This window comes from Grammomys surdaster, unplaced genomic scaffold, assembly GCF_004785775.1.
Source record: "Grammomys surdaster isolate TR1022 unplaced genomic scaffold, NIH_TR_1.0 332704, whole genome shotgun sequence".
NCBI classification, from domain to species: domain Eukaryota; kingdom Metazoa; phylum Chordata; class Mammalia; order Rodentia; family Muridae; genus Grammomys; species Grammomys surdaster.
In genome coordinates this window covers 76-19,969 of record NW_021627922.1, presented here as the reverse complement: position 1 = coordinate 19,969, position 19,894 = coordinate 76, and the positions used below count along the sequence as shown (strand labels likewise).

Here is a 19,894-nt window from a genome sequence, read left to right as displayed (position 1 = left end):
ATCTGGTGTCTGTGTGTATGTCTTTGTCAGTGTAGGCATAGGTGTACGCCATGTATGTTCAGGTTTCCTCAGAGGCCAGAAGCCATCAGATTTCTTGGAGCTGATGTTATCAGACATGGGTGCTGAGTCATCAGACATGGGTGCTGGGTCATCAGACATAGGTCCTTTGAAAGAGCAACAAGCACTCTCGGCCTCCGAGCTAGCTTATCCCTCTAGCATGATCTTGTAAACATGGAAGCTAAGCCCCTTTGAGCTGTGCTCACTGCCTAGAGAAGAATGCAGACATGGCCACTACTTCTAAACATGGACAGTTGTGTCGGAAAAGTGTCTTGTTTTCTCAAAGATTTTCTAAGTTTGCCAACATTTTATCGCTCAAGGATGCATCTCCGACTCAGAGGTAGAGTATAGTGCTAAGGGAGACGGAGAGTTGGGTTCAGTTGCCTTACTTTGAAGCAGTAGGCTATGGCTTTTCTTTTCTTCTCTCTCATCATCGCAGAGGACAAAAGAACATTCACTGATAAGGAAGCCTGACTAGGGACCAGAAGCTCAAACCTTCCCACAGCTCTCTCCTCTCCTGTGATGCTGTGGAATAGAAAGCCAGCTGCCAGTGGAGTGCAGGCCGTAAGGAGGCCAGCGGGCAGAGGAACGGAAGGTGAGCAGAGAGAGGACACGGGGAGGAGGATGGAGTGACGGGCATGGAGGAGGGAGAGCCAAAACCTCGGGGGTACGGGCAAAGCCGCACTTCAACATGCCAAATGCCTCCAATTACAAAATTGAACCTAAGACCAAGCAAGAAGCACTCTAAAACGCTACTGCCATGTCTTCAATGCAGGGGCAGGAAAGGAGAGGAAACCAGCTAAGAAGCGTGTGGAAGATGGAGAGGGTGCAGAGGCCAATGCCTACCTGTAATCCTTTTGCACAAGGTGAGGGAGGCATTCTTCAGAAAGTGTGGAGTTTCACTCACATCCAAATTCCTGACATCAGAAATGATGCCAGGAGCCACTTGCGAAAAACCAAACCCTTTTTCCCTCTGAAAGTGAAGAAAACTCTGTTTTTCTCTGTGGTCTTTCCACCCTGACTAACCTAGGTTCTCTTTCCATTCTTACTGGAAGAGGCTGGATAAAAGGAAGAGTGAGGAGTGCCCTGCAGGCCTGGCTCACTGATCCCTGCACATATGTCCCCACAAGTGTTAGGAACACACACACACACACACACACACACACACACACACACACACAGTTACTTCCTCCATCATAAAGTTAGGAAGAATGTCTCATCAAGATGCTAGGGCTGAAAAGTAATAAAATCTGCATATTTCTTCAGCTACAGGGAGAAGAGTCCCATGTCATAAGTAGAACTGCCATGTGTTTGACAATCTGCTTACAAAAAAAAACCCCAAAAACTAAAAAATCAAAAAACAAAATTTAGACCTTGCTTTACTCTGTGTATGAAAAGAAACCTCTGGTGGATGATAATCTACTAAAAACTTTAAATTTTGGTGTTACTTTAGATTTGAGCAGAAATACTTAAGATAAAAATCAAAGAAAACCCCAAAAGCCATTTTAAAAAGATAGCTATATTTGATTAGATAAACATTTCAAACTCTTATATTTAAGAAAACATGTAAGTGAAATCCAGACACGGTGACACACACCTGGAATCCACACTTAGAGATGGAAGGAACAGAACTGGAGCTCTGTGCTATCCTTAGCTACACAGGCAGATGGAGGCCAGCCTGGGCTGAAGACCCTGCCTCTCCCAAACACAAGCAAACAATATTAAGCACTGCTGGAGGTGGCGATCCATGCTAGCACTAGGGATTTGCTTTGCTCTTTGAATTCAGGCAAAAGCAATCCCTTAAAGTGTCAATAATAGATCTTATACTCTGACCTTAGCTAGACAGTGAAATGCTCCTGCATCTGCTCCTGGCCTCTATCTCTGGCCACTTGCCCCAGGATTTCACACCCGAGTTCTGAGGTTCACTAGGGGGCCACAGAACTACACCTCTCCTGGGCTCGGGATGTGACAAGGACGTGCTTCTGTATCAATTATGACTGTAATGAAGACAAGGCGGGAATAGAAGAGGCTGTGGAACAGTTGTGATAACATGATAGCACTGTATCTCTTTCCTCGGAATACATTTATTGGGTTATAAAGCATATAAACATTTGATGAAAATATTCCTCCTAAGAACAGAGAACAGGAAAAGTAGAGCCCACTCACATTATATCTGACTCCGACTCCTCCTCCGTTTGAGATGAGGGAGACGGTAGGTATAGCTGCACATCTTCACGAAAAGATTCCTTCGAGTTTCCCAAAGTTTTGAATAAAACAACACCAGCTGCTGACAGCATTATAATCTCTGTCGTGCTACATAATACTGATACAAAATGTGGGTAGTACAAAGTTCATTATATATAATATAAAGTTTTAATATATTACATTTGTTCTACATAACAGACTATAAATATATGTGCCATAGCATGTTTAACAGTCATTGTTCCCAGCTTTTCACACTATGGTACCAAATGAAAAGTACAGATTCTCTTCTGAAAAACATTAGCACACAGGCAAAAACCAGTAGACATAGCTTTATATGTTAAAATTCTAAATGATACAGTAGATGTTATCATAACCTTGGCTATAAAGTGATTTCAAAATCTGGCTAGTGATTATCTGGAGAGCGAACCAACCAATTAAGATTTTCTGCCATCACGAGGGCACAAGGCTAAAATACTGAGGACTTGGGGGTGAGACAGGAGGAACAAATGGGTACATCCTGTCAGAGCCTTTACCGCCACCAGTTGACAGAGAACCCTCAGACACTGCCACCAGGGCAGACATGTGGGTATCCACCCAGCAGAAACCCTGAGTTTCTGTTCTACTCTCACAGTTCTTCAGCATGACAGGAGCCTCTGCCGAAGTTCCTCTCTTTTGGTGTTCTGAATTAAGGCACAGCCTGGGAGATGAGGAGCAAGCTGCATCATTTCCTTCCTGGGGCTAGGCCAGGAGACACGTAAGAGTCCGGAAGGAACTCTCATTAGGAGTAGGAAACAGCACAGGGAACTCGCCTGTAGCCCAACTGTGAAGAGCACGCAACCTTCCAAAACCAAACCCTGCCGGCCGCCTTTGCATTTCCTGACAAGCCACATGCCCACCTCCACCAGAGCCAGCACAATGCATCTGCAGGCTCCAACCGCTCTCCGAGCGAGCTTGCGCCTTCCTTCCTACCAGTCCACATCCCACACTTAACTCTTGGCTCATAGCCTACATCCTCCACAAAGCCGTCTAGGTAGTCTCAGCCCTGGGACATCTCACCCATCCTTAACACACAAAGCACTAACATTGCCCACTTCATCCAGTTTCACAGAGGTGTCGGTTGCCTGGGTATGGCTACTTCTTGGAGGATAGAGTCACTCTTCCAAGTCTTTTGTTTTAACCGGTGTGAGACCCGCAGCAGGGCACAGCATATAGGATTTTTAAATGAATGAAAAAGAGTACAGTCAACACATTCTTGGGTCATGGGCATCTTCTCTGGAAATGCCCTGAGGACAAGCTCCTTGCAGTCTGAGGTCCCTCTTCTGAAATGAAAATCAAATGTGGCTACTTCCGGGTGGTGGAAAGAACAACACTTGAAAATCTAAGCAGCACCTCTCGTGTGATTTCCAGGAATCAGGGGCAGGGACAGGACAGGGCCCCTTCCTTTTAAACAGGAGGTGAGCACAATGTAGTCCCAGAGTCAGCATGCACTGTATCCACCATCTTTAAACGTCCTGCCTCGTCGCTGGAGTACACGGTGGTGTCTGTGTCATCTGAATGATACCCAGACTGGTAGCCACTGGTCTGGTTGGAGCCTTCCGAGGCCACAGACTCCCTGCTTTTACTGGGCATCATTCCACTGTGGAAGGAATGGCAAGCAAATGAATTGAAAGGGAAGCCAGTGCATTAGCTTTTCCCCAGCTCAAGGAGGTGGTGTCCCCTCCAGAGACACTAGCCCCTATCTCTCATTACCTAATCAGTCTGTCAGGTCTCCTCAGACAAGGCCTACTCTCAGGTACTAGCATGAGCTAGTACTCCCAGATAAGTCCTCTTATTCAGGTCCAAGTCTTTCAAGCCTGAGATGAGATAAAAGGCCGTTCTCCTTGTGGTATGCAAAGCCCCCAACCAATGGAACAGTTTTACGGCCTTGATGATTGACAGGTTTGTATACAGTGATAAGAGTCATAGGGTCTCTTTCATTATATTAAATGATATTGGGTTGGTCTAAAAGTTCATTTGTGTTTTTCCTGTTGTGTCATTTAGGGGGCTGCACGGTGTATGAAAGATATTAATAAATCTGTAGAGGAAAAAATAAGCTAGTGTACAGTCTGGCCAGACATGGCAAAAACTGCTTTTTGCTCATCAGAAACACATTCTTTGGACAACCTGGGGATTCAGTCACTCAGCAGCAACTGGAGAATGTTTCCAATGACATGGTAATCATGTGAAAACTAACAAACGTGGGCTGTGTAGACCGAAAAGCTCAGGCTTTGCTCTTGATGGGGTCTTAGTCACATTAGTCATAAGAAAAGCCACAGAGAGAGTTTACTCTCTGTTCAGATATGGCTTAAAGTAAGTTCGAAGAACCAGAAATACATTTTGGGCCCCCTCCCAATCCCATGTTTCACTTCCCACACCAAAACCAGTTTGTGTCTCAAACAGCAGCATGACGCTGGCCACCTAGTAACTCTGAATAACTATTGTTTGAGTTAATGAAAGAAGCATGTGGTTGGTGCTCATGGCTTTTCTCGGGCCCTCAAAGAAAGACAGCAAAACTTACTCTTGCTGCTGTTGCTGTTGTATAGGAATCGCTCAGAAATCCACAGGGACCCCCAACTAACACAGCAGCTGTGTGATGTGTGGATCAGATCTTTTGTTTTTCTACCTGGAATGAACCTACTGGCAAATGAATAACTACTGTTTCCCCCATTCTTCTTATAAATGTAGATTTTCATAACGATTTTTTATGTTTAAATCAGGGACACTTATTCAAAGCCATGATACATATTCCTGTTGAGCCATAAGGAAGAATGACTCAAGAACAAATTTTTAATAGTTTTCCCACAACTGAAAAGGGAATGATTCAAAGAATCATATTTAAATATGTTAAACAAGTGAATATGTATCTATTTACATATCATCTTTCTTGATTATAGATAAAGCCATTTAAGTACATGTTTGACAATCCTTCAGAGTCTGCAAAGTCTTCACTCTTCAGGATCATGGTACCTGTTGAGATCTTTGCTGTTTGGTCAAGGCCATAGAAGCCACTGGTCACTCTGCTGGCCCTAATCAGTCTGCTCAGAAGTCCCAAAGCCTTCACAAATTTAGTCATTAGAAATTGGTCAAACACTCTAACTCACTTCAGATTTTTTTTCTCAAATTCATGAATTTCATTGTTTGGTCCACTTCACTTCTTTATCCATTTGCTAATTTGGGATATTAATGTCATCAGCCTTTAAAGGCACCAAAAGGGAAAACTGCATCTACACTGGATGTCTTTATTAGCCTTCCAAAAATCCCTATTAAAATAGTCTTTCTTAGTTGGCTGAGTCTTACCCAAAAGATGGAGATAATTTGTTCCTGTCTTCCAGAGTTTTCAGCTCTTCTGAGGCAAGGACCATCCCACTGTCTGTCTGGCTGTCCTAGGAGACAGTGAGATGACACATGAGCGTGCACAGGACCAGCTACTTTAAACTCATTTCTCAGTCCATCTAGCTGACCGTAGGACTCAATGTCCTGCCCAGGAGGGAGAGGGTATGGCAGCCAGGGCCTATGCAAGCCACAAAGGAAGCAATTGCTTTCAGGAAGTAGACTTGGGCTAAGGAGAGAGGGAAGATTGGGATGCTAGGGTCCCCTTCTTTCTGCACTTGAGTGACATTGGGCATACAGTTAGACTATCTTGAACCTTGGTCCAGGTGCCTTTCATATGGCAAAACTAAAGGTCCATCTTCCCCCATGGCACATATGCTCAAGGACAGCCTTAATGAGGTTCTAAGACTCAAACGCTTAGGCTAATATTTATCTAGCTAGTATTTCACCCCAAGTATTATTTCTGCAACTATTTATAAAAGATGTACTTACATCTGGGATCACTTTTACTTCTGGTTCCTCCAATGGGATATCTTCAAATGTTTTTACACTTACTGGCCGGCTCTTTCTCTTACTGTTCTGCAGATAGTGACTGCAAGAGAACAAATATTTATTTGTATTTGGGTGGTGGTAGATTTGGCTGTGGCTGCCTCAAGTGATACCTAAGTTCATTATCTTTCAACCACAAGTCGAATAGCAACCTTCAAAACATCCTCTGGCAAAAGAAAAACAAAATTCAAAAAGCATATTTTTTTGCTAGCACACACGGAAGGCTTAATTTCCTGTGAAAGTCTATTTAAAAGTCTAATATAACTGAGAAGGGTAAAGGAGACCCTGTGCCTTGGAAACAGGCTTCTGAGGCTCAGTGCTGAACTAAGGACAAGGGCAGCAGACTCAACAGCAGCTGCCTTCTGATGGGCCCTGACTGGATGGGATTCCTCCAGTCATGTCGCCATGGACTGCAGCAAGCTTCCTTTGTTTCTAGCCACCAACAAAGAAAGGTGTTCTAGACAATATTCACAGGGCATTCTGGGCAAGGGAAACACCTTTGGTATCCCTAAGGGATGCTGTGCTGGGCAGTAATCGCAAGTCAGCTTAATCCTTCTACATGAACTACCTACCGATCTAGGGCACAGAGAGAGGGAGGAAGGTGGGCTGAGTCTTACCCAGCCATGCTTTTAGCCCACATGGTTGCTTATTTCAGAAAAAAACAGTAGAGTCTCAAGACTTTGCATCGCTTTGAGTCTAACACTGACTACACAAATAGAGTCATGCTTCTGCTGCTCCATTTTAAGTGTGTATAGGCAACAGCTATTCTTCTATTGGATTCGAGGATGTTGGCAAGGTGAGTAGCATGGTAAATGTCAAGATTGCTGTTCTTAAAAGGTCCAACAACCAGCATTTGTTTCCCTCTTTTGAATTCCAGAAAACCTTCCAAGAATGAGACTCGTCAGACAGCACATCACCACTCCCTGGGGGTGTTCTTCCCTACCACTTGACATTGGGAGAGTCCAGAGATCCTATCAAAGCCTCCTGCAGCCCAAGGGGAGATAAGAGAAGCCCCCTCACAGAAAACGCCCATGAAGACAATAAACATATTCTTCACTCTTGCCCCATGATGAGCAGTCTGCTGGCACGGTGCATCAATGCTGGGTCAGAGTTGAAGAATGGAAGCTGAGTATCTCTTCCCTTCCCTAAGAGGTCATTTCCTCCCCCACACTGAGGAGAGAATGAGGTTCTCAGTGATACCCCTATACCCCAACTTGGGGGACTCCAGAGGAAAGAAGACAGGCCAGGCAATACAGGGAACAAGCAAAGCCTGTTTCCTGATGCATCTGGTCTTTAAAAGCCATGTCTGTCAAAGCCAGTTGGTATCATGCCTATTCACTCGTTCAGGAAGACCTTTGGAAATCTATCACAGCTCAGACATTAAGCTGGATGCTCTTCAAACACGGCCTCACAGCATCTCACAGTAACTGCTCCAAAACCTGCTTATCCAAAATCATACAACTAGAATCTGAGGCTACAGTTGTGAGGGCCACTGAAAAGTTTGAGGCATGGGATTGGCATGATCAGATATGCTTTCCAGAAAGTTGGCTGTGAGGAGGATAAGACCAGAGGCAGGGAAGCCTGTTAGGAGACTTCACACTTCCCTAGCAGGAGCGCCGAGAATCTGATTAAGGAACGGGAATTCGCGTAAGGTTTGTGGCAGTGCCTGGATTCCATAGATATCTGAGGGGACAAGCAGGCAGAGTCAGGAGGCATGGGTATCACACAGCTACCTTAGAAGATTCAGATCCTTAAATTCTGTGCCCAGTGATTTAAAACCGGGATTGGTCCTTCACAAATGACCAAGTGTTCTCTTTCATCTCTCCTTGCAGCTGCTTGACACAATCTCCCAAAGAGATCTCTTATTTCCTACTGAGAGATGAAGAAGCCCAGACTCAGTGAGAGAAGGGCAAAACCAGGATTCACTCTCAAGTTCGCAGGCGCTAAAGCCCCCATGGAGTTGATTTTTCCTCATCCCCTTCTACACCGACTCTCTTGGAGTATCAGGATGGAAAAGAAAGAAGAGAGTCAAAGGCATGTCCCTTAAATCTTCATTGAGCATCTACTAAATTCATAGCATCGTTCTGGTTCCCACTCTGCACCGACCCTGGGGTGAGTGGGTGGGAAGAGTCAGTACGGAGTGCATAGCAGATGAAAGGTGAAGAAAGAAGACTCCCATTTCAAGTGGTCTAGCATGACGGCCAAGTCAAGAGAGAGCCACATAGCCAGCAGGCTCTCCCAGGTATCAGTCCACCATGGGTATTCAATTACCACTAGCAATTCATCAAAATGAGAACAACACTGTGTCCCAAAGCCTGCCTCTGGGAGAGAACTGCAAAGAAATCACTGATAAACTGCTTGGAATGAGAGGAGAAACTCCCAGAGAAAATGACAGAGCGACCACAGATGGTCCACACGCTGCCCTTTAAGAGAGATGAGCCCAGTAAATGCAAGTTTTCTTGAGGGAAGCACACTTGGGGCCAGGGATGACGATCCAAGGGGGAAGCTGGAGACAAAGCTAAGTCTAGACATGAGTGGCCTCCCTGCCCCCACTCCTCAGCCTCTTCTCTACACAACTGTTGAACAAATATTTTAAAAATAGTCTAAAGGGGCAACAAATCAAGAGGCTGTCTCCCACGGTGATGTCCCTGCCCAACTCTATTTATAATTCAGCAGAGTTGAAAAGTGTAAGGGAGGAATCAAAGCGAGAAAGACTCAGCTTTTCTACTTGGCTGGAAGCGTGAAAACAGAGCGAACATGCCCTGAGAGGTGTCTTAGCCTCAGTGGATTTTCCCCCAGAGAAGCTGAGCCACATGAGAGGCTCGCAGTGCTGTGTGCAGTGTGCTCATACCGCCACACCCTTCACTGTCTTTATTTCAGACCACTGTAAGGTGATGGCGCCCTTTGTTTCTATAAGAAGAAGCATAGGGGACTTGAGAAGACAAGCAAACAAAAGCTTCCAATGTCTGTTTTATTTTTCAGTTTATGGATTGCTAAAAGAGAAGTTAGTTTGGGAAGGCTCCTCCAAAACTCCCAGGCAGAAAATCTGAGCCAAGCTTGGCTGGGCTTAAAGCATGGTGTCACGTCTGTCCACACTTCTGGGGATAAACGTTAGCAGTCTCTTTTAGACCCAGCCTCACACTAGCATTCCTGCTTCCCAAACTTGACTTCATCACCTGCTTAGGGCCATATTCAAAGAAGCCAGCAAGCCAAGTGCCCTGAACTCTGCTTGGTCACAGGACATGAGGAGGACAGTGTGCTGTCACAGGGCTCTCTGATTAAGGAGAAGGCCACGCAGCATGTCAGAGGAACGAGCAAGCCCGAAGGCAGGTGAACCTGAACTAGGAAATTGCATACATGGGAGTCTCACTTCGTGACTTCAGACTCTTCCCCTGGGAGAGCCTCTCCTTGGAAGGAGGGAAACTGCAGCTAAGTCAGAGATCAGAGGACATGGATTCATCTCCGGACAGGATGGGAAGCAGCTCTCTTGAGAGCTGTCCTTCATGAAGTGCCTTCAGGTGTCAGGCACTTAGAAATACATTATAGTATCCAAATCCTCCAAGCAGCCATTCTCAACAGCAGTGGGGTAGCCTTGCTTCACAAAGAAACTGTGTGTGTGTGTGTGTGTGTGTGTGTGTGTGTGTGTGTGTGTGTGTAGCAGGAGTGGGGTGGCAGTTGGGGGTGATAGACGATTTGGGTTACACAGCTGCTAAAAGGCAGACCCAGGCCTCATATCTGGTTTTACCAAATTCTCAGGTCTACACCTTTAATCACACTGTTTTGTACTGCCCCAGGCAGTTGAATTAAAACTTATGTTCAGTATCCAACCTAGAAGATAGTCTCTATCTTGCCTAAATTCTCATATAGGCAAAACAGCAACAAAAACAAAACAAAACCAAAACCCTGATAACGTACAGAAAATTTCTTCAAAATACATTGACTGCTCTTGTTATAAAGGGATGGTAGCTTGCCAATTGACACCTAAGTCTGTCTGTCTGTCTGTCTGTCTGTCTGTCTCTCCATCCCTCCTACCCCTCTCTTTCTTTAGTGCAGGATTCCTGTCATACAGGATTCCTCAGGGCAAACATCCCTAGGTCTCTCTAACCTCCTGGCTTTGCAGCTCCTGGGCCAGTGCCTCCCCTGGAAGACAGCTGCCCATTCCTCCTGCAGCTTGGGGACACCCAGAAAGACAAGCTGTGCCCATGCTGTCAAGGGGTCTAGTTGCAGAAGAACAATGCCCAAAGCGAAGCAAAGTTGTCTTGGGCTTAGGAAAGGCACTGCTAAGATGGCATTGTGGGAAATCCCATCGGATTGTTCCTTATGTGCAGGTATTAACTGAGAACACAGAGAGCTGCCGGGTCTACAGACCAGAACTGGACTGCACTGCATTTGTTTTAAATACACTCAAGCATCCCATTAGGTAAACACAATGCTGAAACTCAGACTGGGGAGAGATTTCTGAGCTGTAGTTGCCAGCCCCGTTGAGGACACAGCCTGTGGCATGCTGTATCTACACCAGAGAGCCCTCAGCATGTTTCATATTTGCACAGAATCCTTTCTTCCTTAGTCTTTCCTAAGCCATTCAATTCACCTTAATAAAAGTGTACATGGGGACCATTTTAATACAGATGTCTCAGTAACATGGCTGTGTCTTTGTTTCTAGAGATTAACGAACTGTGGTATCTTAGTTATTTGCTCCCACAAGGCTTAGAATTCTTAAAGGCAGAGCTGTGCCAGCAACATGGGCCACAGATGGGAGGTGGCTCCACTCTCCAGACCTTTGGGGAGCCCTCTGAATGTCAGAACTCCAGTTAGCCAGAAGTAGTTTGAAGCAGCCTAATCAAATGTCTCCTCTGCTACCTCCTGAGCTGGCCTTGAAGCCCCTCACCCCCTGCCCTGGAGGGGATGCTGGCCATATCCAGTACCTGATTCCTGCTGTGTTGTCATAATGGAATTTGGGGTCACACACTTCCTCTTCCTCCATGCAGGAAACAGGTGAGGTAGGCAGGGAGAGTCCAGAATCCTCTTCCATGCTCAGTGTCTCTGACATTGGAAGAACAATATAGTCTTTGCCATCCTGAAACAATAAACACAGCATGCTATTGTTATGGCTGCTGTCCTTCAAGGGCCTTTTCATGAAAAACAAAGAGGGGGGGGTGTCTTTGGCTGTGTGTGCTGCTTTCATATCTGAATACAAGACTTCAAGACTGTCTTGGAAGAGGCTTGACAGAAACAAAAGGGCACTTGAAAGGGATGTGTGGAAGAAGGTTAATAAAGGGACTAAGGAAAAACAGGATTAGTAAAGGAACAAGAGGCCATGGTTGCCATGAAGACAAAGCAGGCAATGGCTGTGGAGGCGATGTGAGAACACAAAGCCCAGAAATCAGTTCCCCACAAAGACCTCCCCAGGAGCCAGGCCTTCAAAGCACAGTGCCTCCAGTGGAGCCTCTATATTCCAAGGCAATGGAAAAATCAAAAGCAGTGAAGAGGAAAGCAACCAACAGCAGGATTACAGGAATTCTGGGAAGGGGTAATACAGGCCGATGTTATTTCTCACGAGAAAGAAGAAAAACAAGCTCATCTGACACAGGTAAATGCTTGGAAGGTTTGCTAATGAAAATGGATGCCACCCTCAAGTGTTCAGACGGACAAAGGAATCCATTGGCTCTCACTAGGTCAAGGGACACCTAGCAGAAGACAACGAACTTTTTAGAGGGCAGAGCTCTGTTGTGGAGCTGTCATTGAGAGTGTGACATTTCACCAAGAGGGGCCAAGGTCATGGTTTTGCCTAACTTTTATGTTTTGTTTGTTTTGGCTTTGCCCGTAGAATTTACTAAAAATTACATGAAATTCCTTCGATTTCTGAAAATCTGTAAATTAGCCAGATTTGGTGTGTTGTTTTGTTTTGTTTGTTTGTTTGAGATACTCTTGCTATGCTGCCCAAATTGGCCTCAAACTCGTGGCTGTTTGGGATGAGGTATGTATGTTTGGGATTACAATGTAATCCAGAATGCTGGGACTACAGACATGCACCATCATACTCAGACGCTTTTTTTTAAAAATTTTTTTAGAAGAATATTTTTTAGAGATAACATAAAGAAATAAGGAGGTAGGGACAGCAGGATGACTCAGTGGACAAAAGCATCTTCAGCCACGCCGGATGACTTGAGTTCTTTCCCCTGGACCCGCATGGTAGAAGGAGAGAACGGGCTGCTGCAGCTTATGCATAGGGTAGAGTTGTGAATGAATTATTCTCAAGCTATGAATTAGGGTCTCATCAGTCTAAAGAGTGATTAAGGCTTTTAGGAAGCATTATTGCTGAGGACTGGAAGAGAGAGGCTCTGTTTTCAGTGGCCAAGAGAATAACATGGCGCCGTGTGAACGTCCAGGCAGTAGACTGTTAAGATTACAGACCTTGGACCTGAGGCCTCTTTGAAGAAGCTTCTCCAGTAGAGGATTACAAACCTGCTGAGCATTTGCTTGGAGGAGATTTCCCAAATGTTCCACCAACTCTGAAAATGAGGGTCTCTGGTTGGGGTCCTCATGCCAGCAGTCCAGCATGGTCTGGTACCTGGACAAGCGAGATACGGGTTTCGTTAACATTGTCATCCTTCCATGAGCTAATGGTCATGATAAGTGCTTGAGTGAGAAGCATTTGCAAAGGGCTGAGATGCTAAGGAGAGGTGAAACGATAGGAGACACAGACGACTGCACTTGGAGGTCCAACCATCTATGGAAAGGTCTTCTTTATCACAGCACTATCAACTTAAAAAAAAGAAAGCTCTCTGGAGAGGGTACCAAGTAATGCCACGATGGTGCTTGAGCTACCTAACGAAGCTTTCAAAGGCAAGGCTGAACAAACTAGGCCATGGCGTAGACTCACACAATGGAAGGCTTTCTTGCCTTAGTGGGAAGAGTTTGTGAGAAAAGAAAGATGTTTTCCAGAGTCTTACATTTCTGGGGTGGTGTAGTCAGGAGCCCGCATTCTAGTTCCTTCTTTCAATCTCCTACAAAATTCTTCATCAATCTTGACCCCGGGATATGGGGAAGCACCTAGCATAAGGCAGGAAAAGAGCATTGTGAGATCTGAATTCCTCACAAAATGCCTTAAAGCCAGATTCTTCAGTATCACCTACATAGCTTTCTTGATTTTACAACCTAAATCTTCTAAGAAATTCTATTTGAAAGGAGGTAAAAGACAGAGAAATGATACACAAGGGTCATCGTCGCATTTGCTCCCAAACCCCCACCCAGAAGAGGGTCAAAGAGGGGTAATTTACCTAAGGAAAATATTTCCCAGAGCAAAACACCAAAAGACCACACGTCGCTCTGAATTGTGTATACTCTGTCAAAAATTGTTTCCGGGGCCATCCACTTCAAAGGGAGTCGGGCCTGAGTGGGAGACAGCAAGGCATCAGTTCCCAAATTGGCAGGTTTCTAAAGAAAACTCTCCCCTCACTTCCAAACACAAATCCACAAAATTGGAATTCCACATCTGAATAGAGGTGTTCAAAGTTCATCTCTGGATACCTACATCTCCTTTTCTCACATAATCTGGGTCTTTGTAAATGTCCCGGGCCAAGCCGAAGTCACAAATCTTAACCACATTCTTCTCCGATAGGAGAATGTTTCGTGCTGCCAGGTCCCTGTGGATACACTGTAAAAAGAACAGTACGTGTGATAAGTCTCTACACAGCTAATCTCTTTCACATCTGTCGTTACCTCACGCTTAACAAAAAAAAATCCCACATCAGAAACCAAGTCATTAGCAAGGACTATGGTTGTGTTTTACACCAACACGTCAGGAAGAGGGCCTGTGTGTTTCATTGAGACACACATCTGCTTATCCCATAAACAGTCCTGGCTGTTGGAGCTAAATGACAAAGTTACAGTCTGATGATGGACACAATATAAAAAAAAAAACGTGCCTCTGATCACATCCACACATCCTTTGGCTTCTGCTCCATGTGACTAAAACCGGGTTAGACTAAGGAGATCCCAGAATAGACTGGTCTTGAATGGATGTGGAGAAATCAGGAGCAAGGTTCTCATTGGTGTGGTGTGCTTTGTTAGCCTTCTCTTCCATTTGGTATGGAAGCTGGACTGGATCCGGAGGCAGCACCCACTGGTACTCATCCTGCTTCCAAAGCATTTGATAGTACAGTGAAGATGAACCCTGGCCAACACGTGTGGAATAGATCCTGTCATGCCAGAGCTCAGCTCAAAACCTCTGGATTCTCAGTTCCTCCGGTTGTCTCCTTTCTGTCGTCTAACTTGATCTGACTTTCAACCATCAAGCAGCTATGCCCCTCTGGTCATAGCCCTCAGCCAAGTGCCTAAGCACCATCTGAGAGGGAATATGAGCCCCCAAAGACCATTAGAGACAAATGAAAGGCGATGTGAGGTCAACACAGGAGTGACCAGAGAAGCTGGTAGTCATTGCCTCTGCGCTATCTGGCACCCCAGGTCTATACAGCATCCTCCCTCACACCAGAATATTCAGTATGGCATTGTCTAGTGTGAGGCAGGAAAACTGGAAAGGCCACAGAGCAGATGGCACTCCTGCTTGCTTTCAACCAAGGAGCTTCCTTTTCCAGCTGGACAACCAGGTAGTATTCAGAAAGATCATCTGGTGGGTCCGAGGGAAAAGAAAGGACTCTGGCTCCATCCTTTCCAGTCACAGTATCAATTCCCACTTCCTGTTGCCAAAAGGAACTACTTGGCTCGGGAATGAGCTTTGGCATTTACAAAAATAACAATCTTTGAAAGAGACTCAAGGCCCTTCTCTTTGAGAAGATCCTGTCAGACCCTGGTTCTCTCCCTTTTCCTTGGGAAATAAACGTACAAGAAATATTCAGCAGAACTATCTAAGGTCCCAAGGTTCTGGAAGCTGTGAGAAACTCTAAACTTCAGAGTGGAGAGGGGTAAGGGAACTTACAATGATAAAGAAAACAAAAGAAATAGTAAAGCCTTCTGTTCCTTCAGGAACTGGCAGCAAATACATTTCATCAACAGAGAGCTTCTCCTAAATATAATGTGAACCTTTCCTACTGTGTATCCCCCACCTTCCCAAGGTTGCCAGGGACTTCCACCAACCTACTCCCACCTCAGTGGTGTTTACAACAATATTTGTTACTTGTCACGTCCCACCTCAGCCTTTGTTTGGCCTACTTTCTAATTTTAGCTGATTTAATCGTCTTCATCTGAAGCAGGGCCTTCCTGCCTTCTAATTACACAAATAACAAGTGACTTTTTGATGGACAGAGATGAATGTAAAACAAATTAAAAATAGATCCACCACACCAAGGTATCTACAAGACTCCTCCGGCTCCCTCTCCTAGGTCCTTGCTCACATGTCACATCCTTAGTAAGATCTTCTCATCTACCTTGTTTAACACTGAAGTACACACATGTTAGCGTATGCACACACAAACACGCCGTTTCTGTATACTCTGAAGGCCCTTCCTGCTTTACTTTATCGGACGACGTCTATGCCTATTTAACCTTCCATATCTGTTGCTTGGATATTGGATGTTTCAGCAGCCATCAGGGCTATAAACACCACAAAGAAGCAGAGCTGTCTTGGTTGGTTCGTCATGAGGTTCTTAGAAGTCTACCCAGTGCTTAGAGGTTGGTCAATGAGAATTGATTATATGAATTCATTTTATGAAACCTCTAGCCACCTTTTATTAGCTGAAATGGAGCCACCCCCAGTGGCACACTTTAAAGACTCCTAAAAGTGGTGCATGACTTTCTAAACCAAACAAAGGGATGTCTGATTTTTAAGCCTGTGACCTGAAGAGAAGGCTTCCTTCCCCCTGACCTGTCATACCTTTCTGGATGCCAAGAACTCCATGCCCTTAGCCACTTGGAAGCTGTAACAGATGAGATGCTCCAAGGTCAGGAAGTCCTTGTACAGTTCTTCAGAAGCTGTGAGAAGAGGCAGGAGGACAGAGATGAGTGCTCCCACCAAGATGAATGCTCCCACCCGTCAGTAGCTCTGCTTCTAAGTCAACTGCAGTGATCTATTTAAGACCCGAGGGTCAATTTCAGGAAGCAGAGTACCTGCCCATTTGCTAAATCCCAAATTATTAGCCTCTATCAGACTCCTTGGGGAAAATAACACTTTCTCCATTTCAGTCAAATAAAGCCACTAACCCAGAAGGGAGAGTGGAAGTGAAGTCAGTGCAGACAGCAGGGAGAGAAGAAGGATTTTTTTAAGGGCTGCTATCTCAAGCTCTGTTGTTGTTTTCCCATGAACCCAGAGGGGAAACAATAGCTCATATTAAGAACTCTAAAAATAAAACAACAATATTCAGGGTCATCAAATCTTTTCTCTCCAGGTTTTGTCCTGGAACAAAGACCAAGGTTCAAACTACAGTCTACAACAGAAAACTAAAAATACCAGAAAGAGATTTATTTCTCTTGCTTTCAGACTTAAGATGTGTGGTAAGCACATGAAATCTGGCCTGTCAGGGAGGCTTTCCTCCAAGAAGAGGAGTGAGTGACAGCCAACATGAAAGATGAATTTACATAAGTTGGTAGTATTTATTACAGTCAACTGATACAAACAAACTCTGAGGGACTTCTGGATATTTTTAAATGATCTCCTAACTTAGGCAAGATGAGATAAGGCTTACTGTCTCCTTCCTGGACACAAGACCAGAGTAAACACAAACATAATTGTCACAATAGCCTTATTAGTATTAATAAGTCTGAGACTTCTTCCTTGGGCGAGGTCTAAAGGGCTCTTGAGGAACAGTGAAGACCTTTTCATTTTCCAGATAAAGAAATAGAGGTAAAGTCCAGGCCTGCAATTCCAGGTTATTTATACTGTAGCCCTTGGGTTTCCAGCTCACTGGCTACCATTTGTGAGCAGGAGGGTGTATGACCCACTTGATTGTAGACCTCATGACATAAGGCCTAGACAACTTTCCCATGACCCTCTAGCCCAAGACCTAGCCACCAGCTGCCTACACAGCTTCTAAAAAGTGTTAGACTAAGTTATATTGGTGGGCTTATGGCAGGAGAGACAAAAATGAGTGTGGTTTGTCTAAACTCACAGTCCCAAGAGCACTAGACACCAGACATCCCCGTCTCTTTGTCTATACAGCTGGGTCTGCTCCTGAGTAAAGCAGACATACAGTGAGTGTGCTCGAGAGCTGACTGGAGTATGGGAGGTGAGGCTGAGGTCCAGCTCCACCCATCGGTAGCATCATTAAGATCACAACAGCCGAGGGAGACAAGTCTAAAGCATGGAAGGGAGATTGTGAGAAGCCAGCTGGAGTGTAGAGAAAACAACAGATGTGTCTTAACCCATCTTGGAGAAGGTCAGGTCGAGAGAATTGAAGGGGTCAATTCTGTGTGGTGCTAAGATACATTACTTACTAGGTCTGAACCACACATGGCAACCAAGGCTAGCCAAGGACTAGAAAGCTCCCTTCCCCTTCCAGAACATAGCATTGAACCTCTACAGCCAATACATTCTGATCCAGTATTGGACCAAAGTATTGATTTGTTTACTAGCGACAGGTTAGCCTACCAAGTTACCTAGGCTCCTCAAGATAACCCTGATTTGCCTCCCAGTGGAGTTCACTGTCTATTTAGGGATTTCAGGCTTTAGTTAAGCTTGCCTGGACACTGCCTAGGAATTCAGATTTCTTTCAAACATGAAGCTTTCCCCCATTTTTGAGTATCTTGTCATCATTGCTTCCTATGAGAGTGTGTGTTAGGCACGGGCAGCAAAGCAGGTACCTTCTTCTTCCTCTACGTCACTGAGTGATTTCTCCTCAACAAAGCCTGAGCTGGCAGAGCTCTGGCTACTGGTGATGCTGTCCAAGCGCCGTTTCAGATCCACAGAGAGCTCCCCAACGTAGTCTTTCCCTGGGCGGAAGCGTGCCCCTTTGCTCTGGAAAAGAAGGAAATGTGCAAATTCCTTGAATACCAAGTAGGTCTCTAGTGCTTTGCAAGGTTACAAACAATTAAAATTATTAAAAACAAACAAGACAACACTAGGATTCTACAGTCTAGGAGTTAAGTTGGGTGGATGGAGCAGGGAGGAGAGGCAAGTTTTAACTGCATTCCTTCTAAGATGCTGAGCTCCTTCAACAGTATCCTGTGGTAAGTACTTCATGTCCAGGAGTATCCAGACACACTGCCATTAGTGTCCTCTTTACAGTGGGATGTACCCTCCACAGGACCAAGTACAGTTGGGGGGCTGAGGAGACATTGCTGTAATCCAAAGCCAATGCTCGCTCTAACCTGCCCTTTCCTTAATTAAATCTAGCACTGTCATAATGACTCAAGAGATTAAAGTCCTAAAAATAAAATATTAAAGGTCCTAATAAGTAAAATATTAGAAGCATACAATCCCTAGAAGATAAAAGAGGAAGTTAAGACAACCAATGAAATATGCAAAGAATTTTAACTAAAGACACATGCATACCACTCTGAGGTTTGTTTTTTTTTTTTCCTCTGCTTTACATGACCAAAGCTCAGGTAGAAGACAGCCTACCTTATAAGGAACAAATTCATTTCTCTTGCCCCGTAAGTAAGTAGATAGGTTTCCAAACTTGCAGAATTCCACAATCACCATGAGGGGCCCTGCAAATGACAGAGCGTGTTGAGAAAGGAAAAATGTATTTCACGAACAGTTCTCACTATGTGCCCAGCATACTGATAAGCTCAAAAACTGCACTAGAAGAAGGCTGCCTATAACCTTTCATTAGAACAGGGCTGTAGAAATCATACAACGCCAACCCCCTCCTACTGAAACTACTTCTTTTCAAAAGGGCAATTCTATGCACGTAATCCAAACCTCAGGCAATCAGCTCAGATGGCTGCGGGGTGGGAGGAGATGGAGATGGCTTGACAGTCTCTCCTCTCAAGGTTTGGAGATGTTCGGTTTTCTAATCTAACACTTACTACACAAGTGGCAAACCAAATCCCCATGATGAGACCATTCTTTAATTCAACGGACTCTGTAGAGTCATTTGATGACAGTGCCTGCCACAATTCAGTGAGCTATAGCACATTCAGGAGTCTGTAAAGCTTTGCTTCCTTCAGATGCTAACAGAGTCACACTCAGGCAAGCAGAGCCCGGGGCAGTCACTCACCTCCCGGCTTGGTGCAGGCGCCTAGGAGGTTCACCACATTGAGATGGTGGCCAATGTGGATGAGGATCTTGAGTTCAGACATGAGGGCTCGGTGCTCACTGTGTGTTGCTCCTTCTACAATGTCAGAATACAGATGAGAACTATTAAGTGTGCCCATGGCCACAGGATGATGGAGGCATCAAACTGTGCAACTCACTCTCCCTGTGTAGCACAGCTATGGCTAACTAAGAGAGCAACCATGTGTCTTGAAGAGTCAAGTGGAAAGTTGATTCCTAATTAGAGATCAAAGCTTACTTGAAGCAAACCCTGAATGACTGGTGTTTAAAGGACTCTAGGGAGAAGCTTCCTGTGAAGTCGTGAACATATCTGCAATGGATTCACACCCAGAATCTCTTTCTATACAGATCTCTGTTTTTCTATTTCAGGTTTGGTAGGCTGTATAGGACATTTCAATGTCTCCTCATAGGAAAGCAATCCCATACATTAAATATTCTCAGATCTAGGGATCACTGAGTTGGCTGGGTGGGTAAAGGCGCCTGCCACCAAACCTAACAACCAAGTTCAAACCTTGGGACCTACACAGTGGAAGGAGAGAAGTG

The 19,894-nt window shown here is 45.0% G+C and overlaps 1 protein-coding gene across 1 annotated transcript; it reads right to left on the bottom strand.

Moving 5' to 3' along the window:
* Window positions 1–2,103: 2,103 nt before the first annotated feature.
* LOC114616614 (vascular endothelial growth factor receptor 2-like) lies at window positions 2,104–19,452 on the bottom strand. The gene is given in 13 exon segments (XM_028762040.1): window positions 2,104–3,723; window positions 3,726–3,898; window positions 5,599–5,684; window positions 6,124–6,223; window positions 11,106–11,257; window positions 12,646–12,751; window positions 13,134–13,233; window positions 13,461–13,572; window positions 13,715–13,837; window positions 16,013–16,110; window positions 17,935–18,088; window positions 18,695–18,783; window positions 19,296–19,452. Coding segments are annotated over 13 exon segments (1,533 nt in total). The 3' UTR covers window positions 2,104–3,640.
* Between the last annotated feature and the right edge of the window lie 442 nt (window positions 19,453–19,894).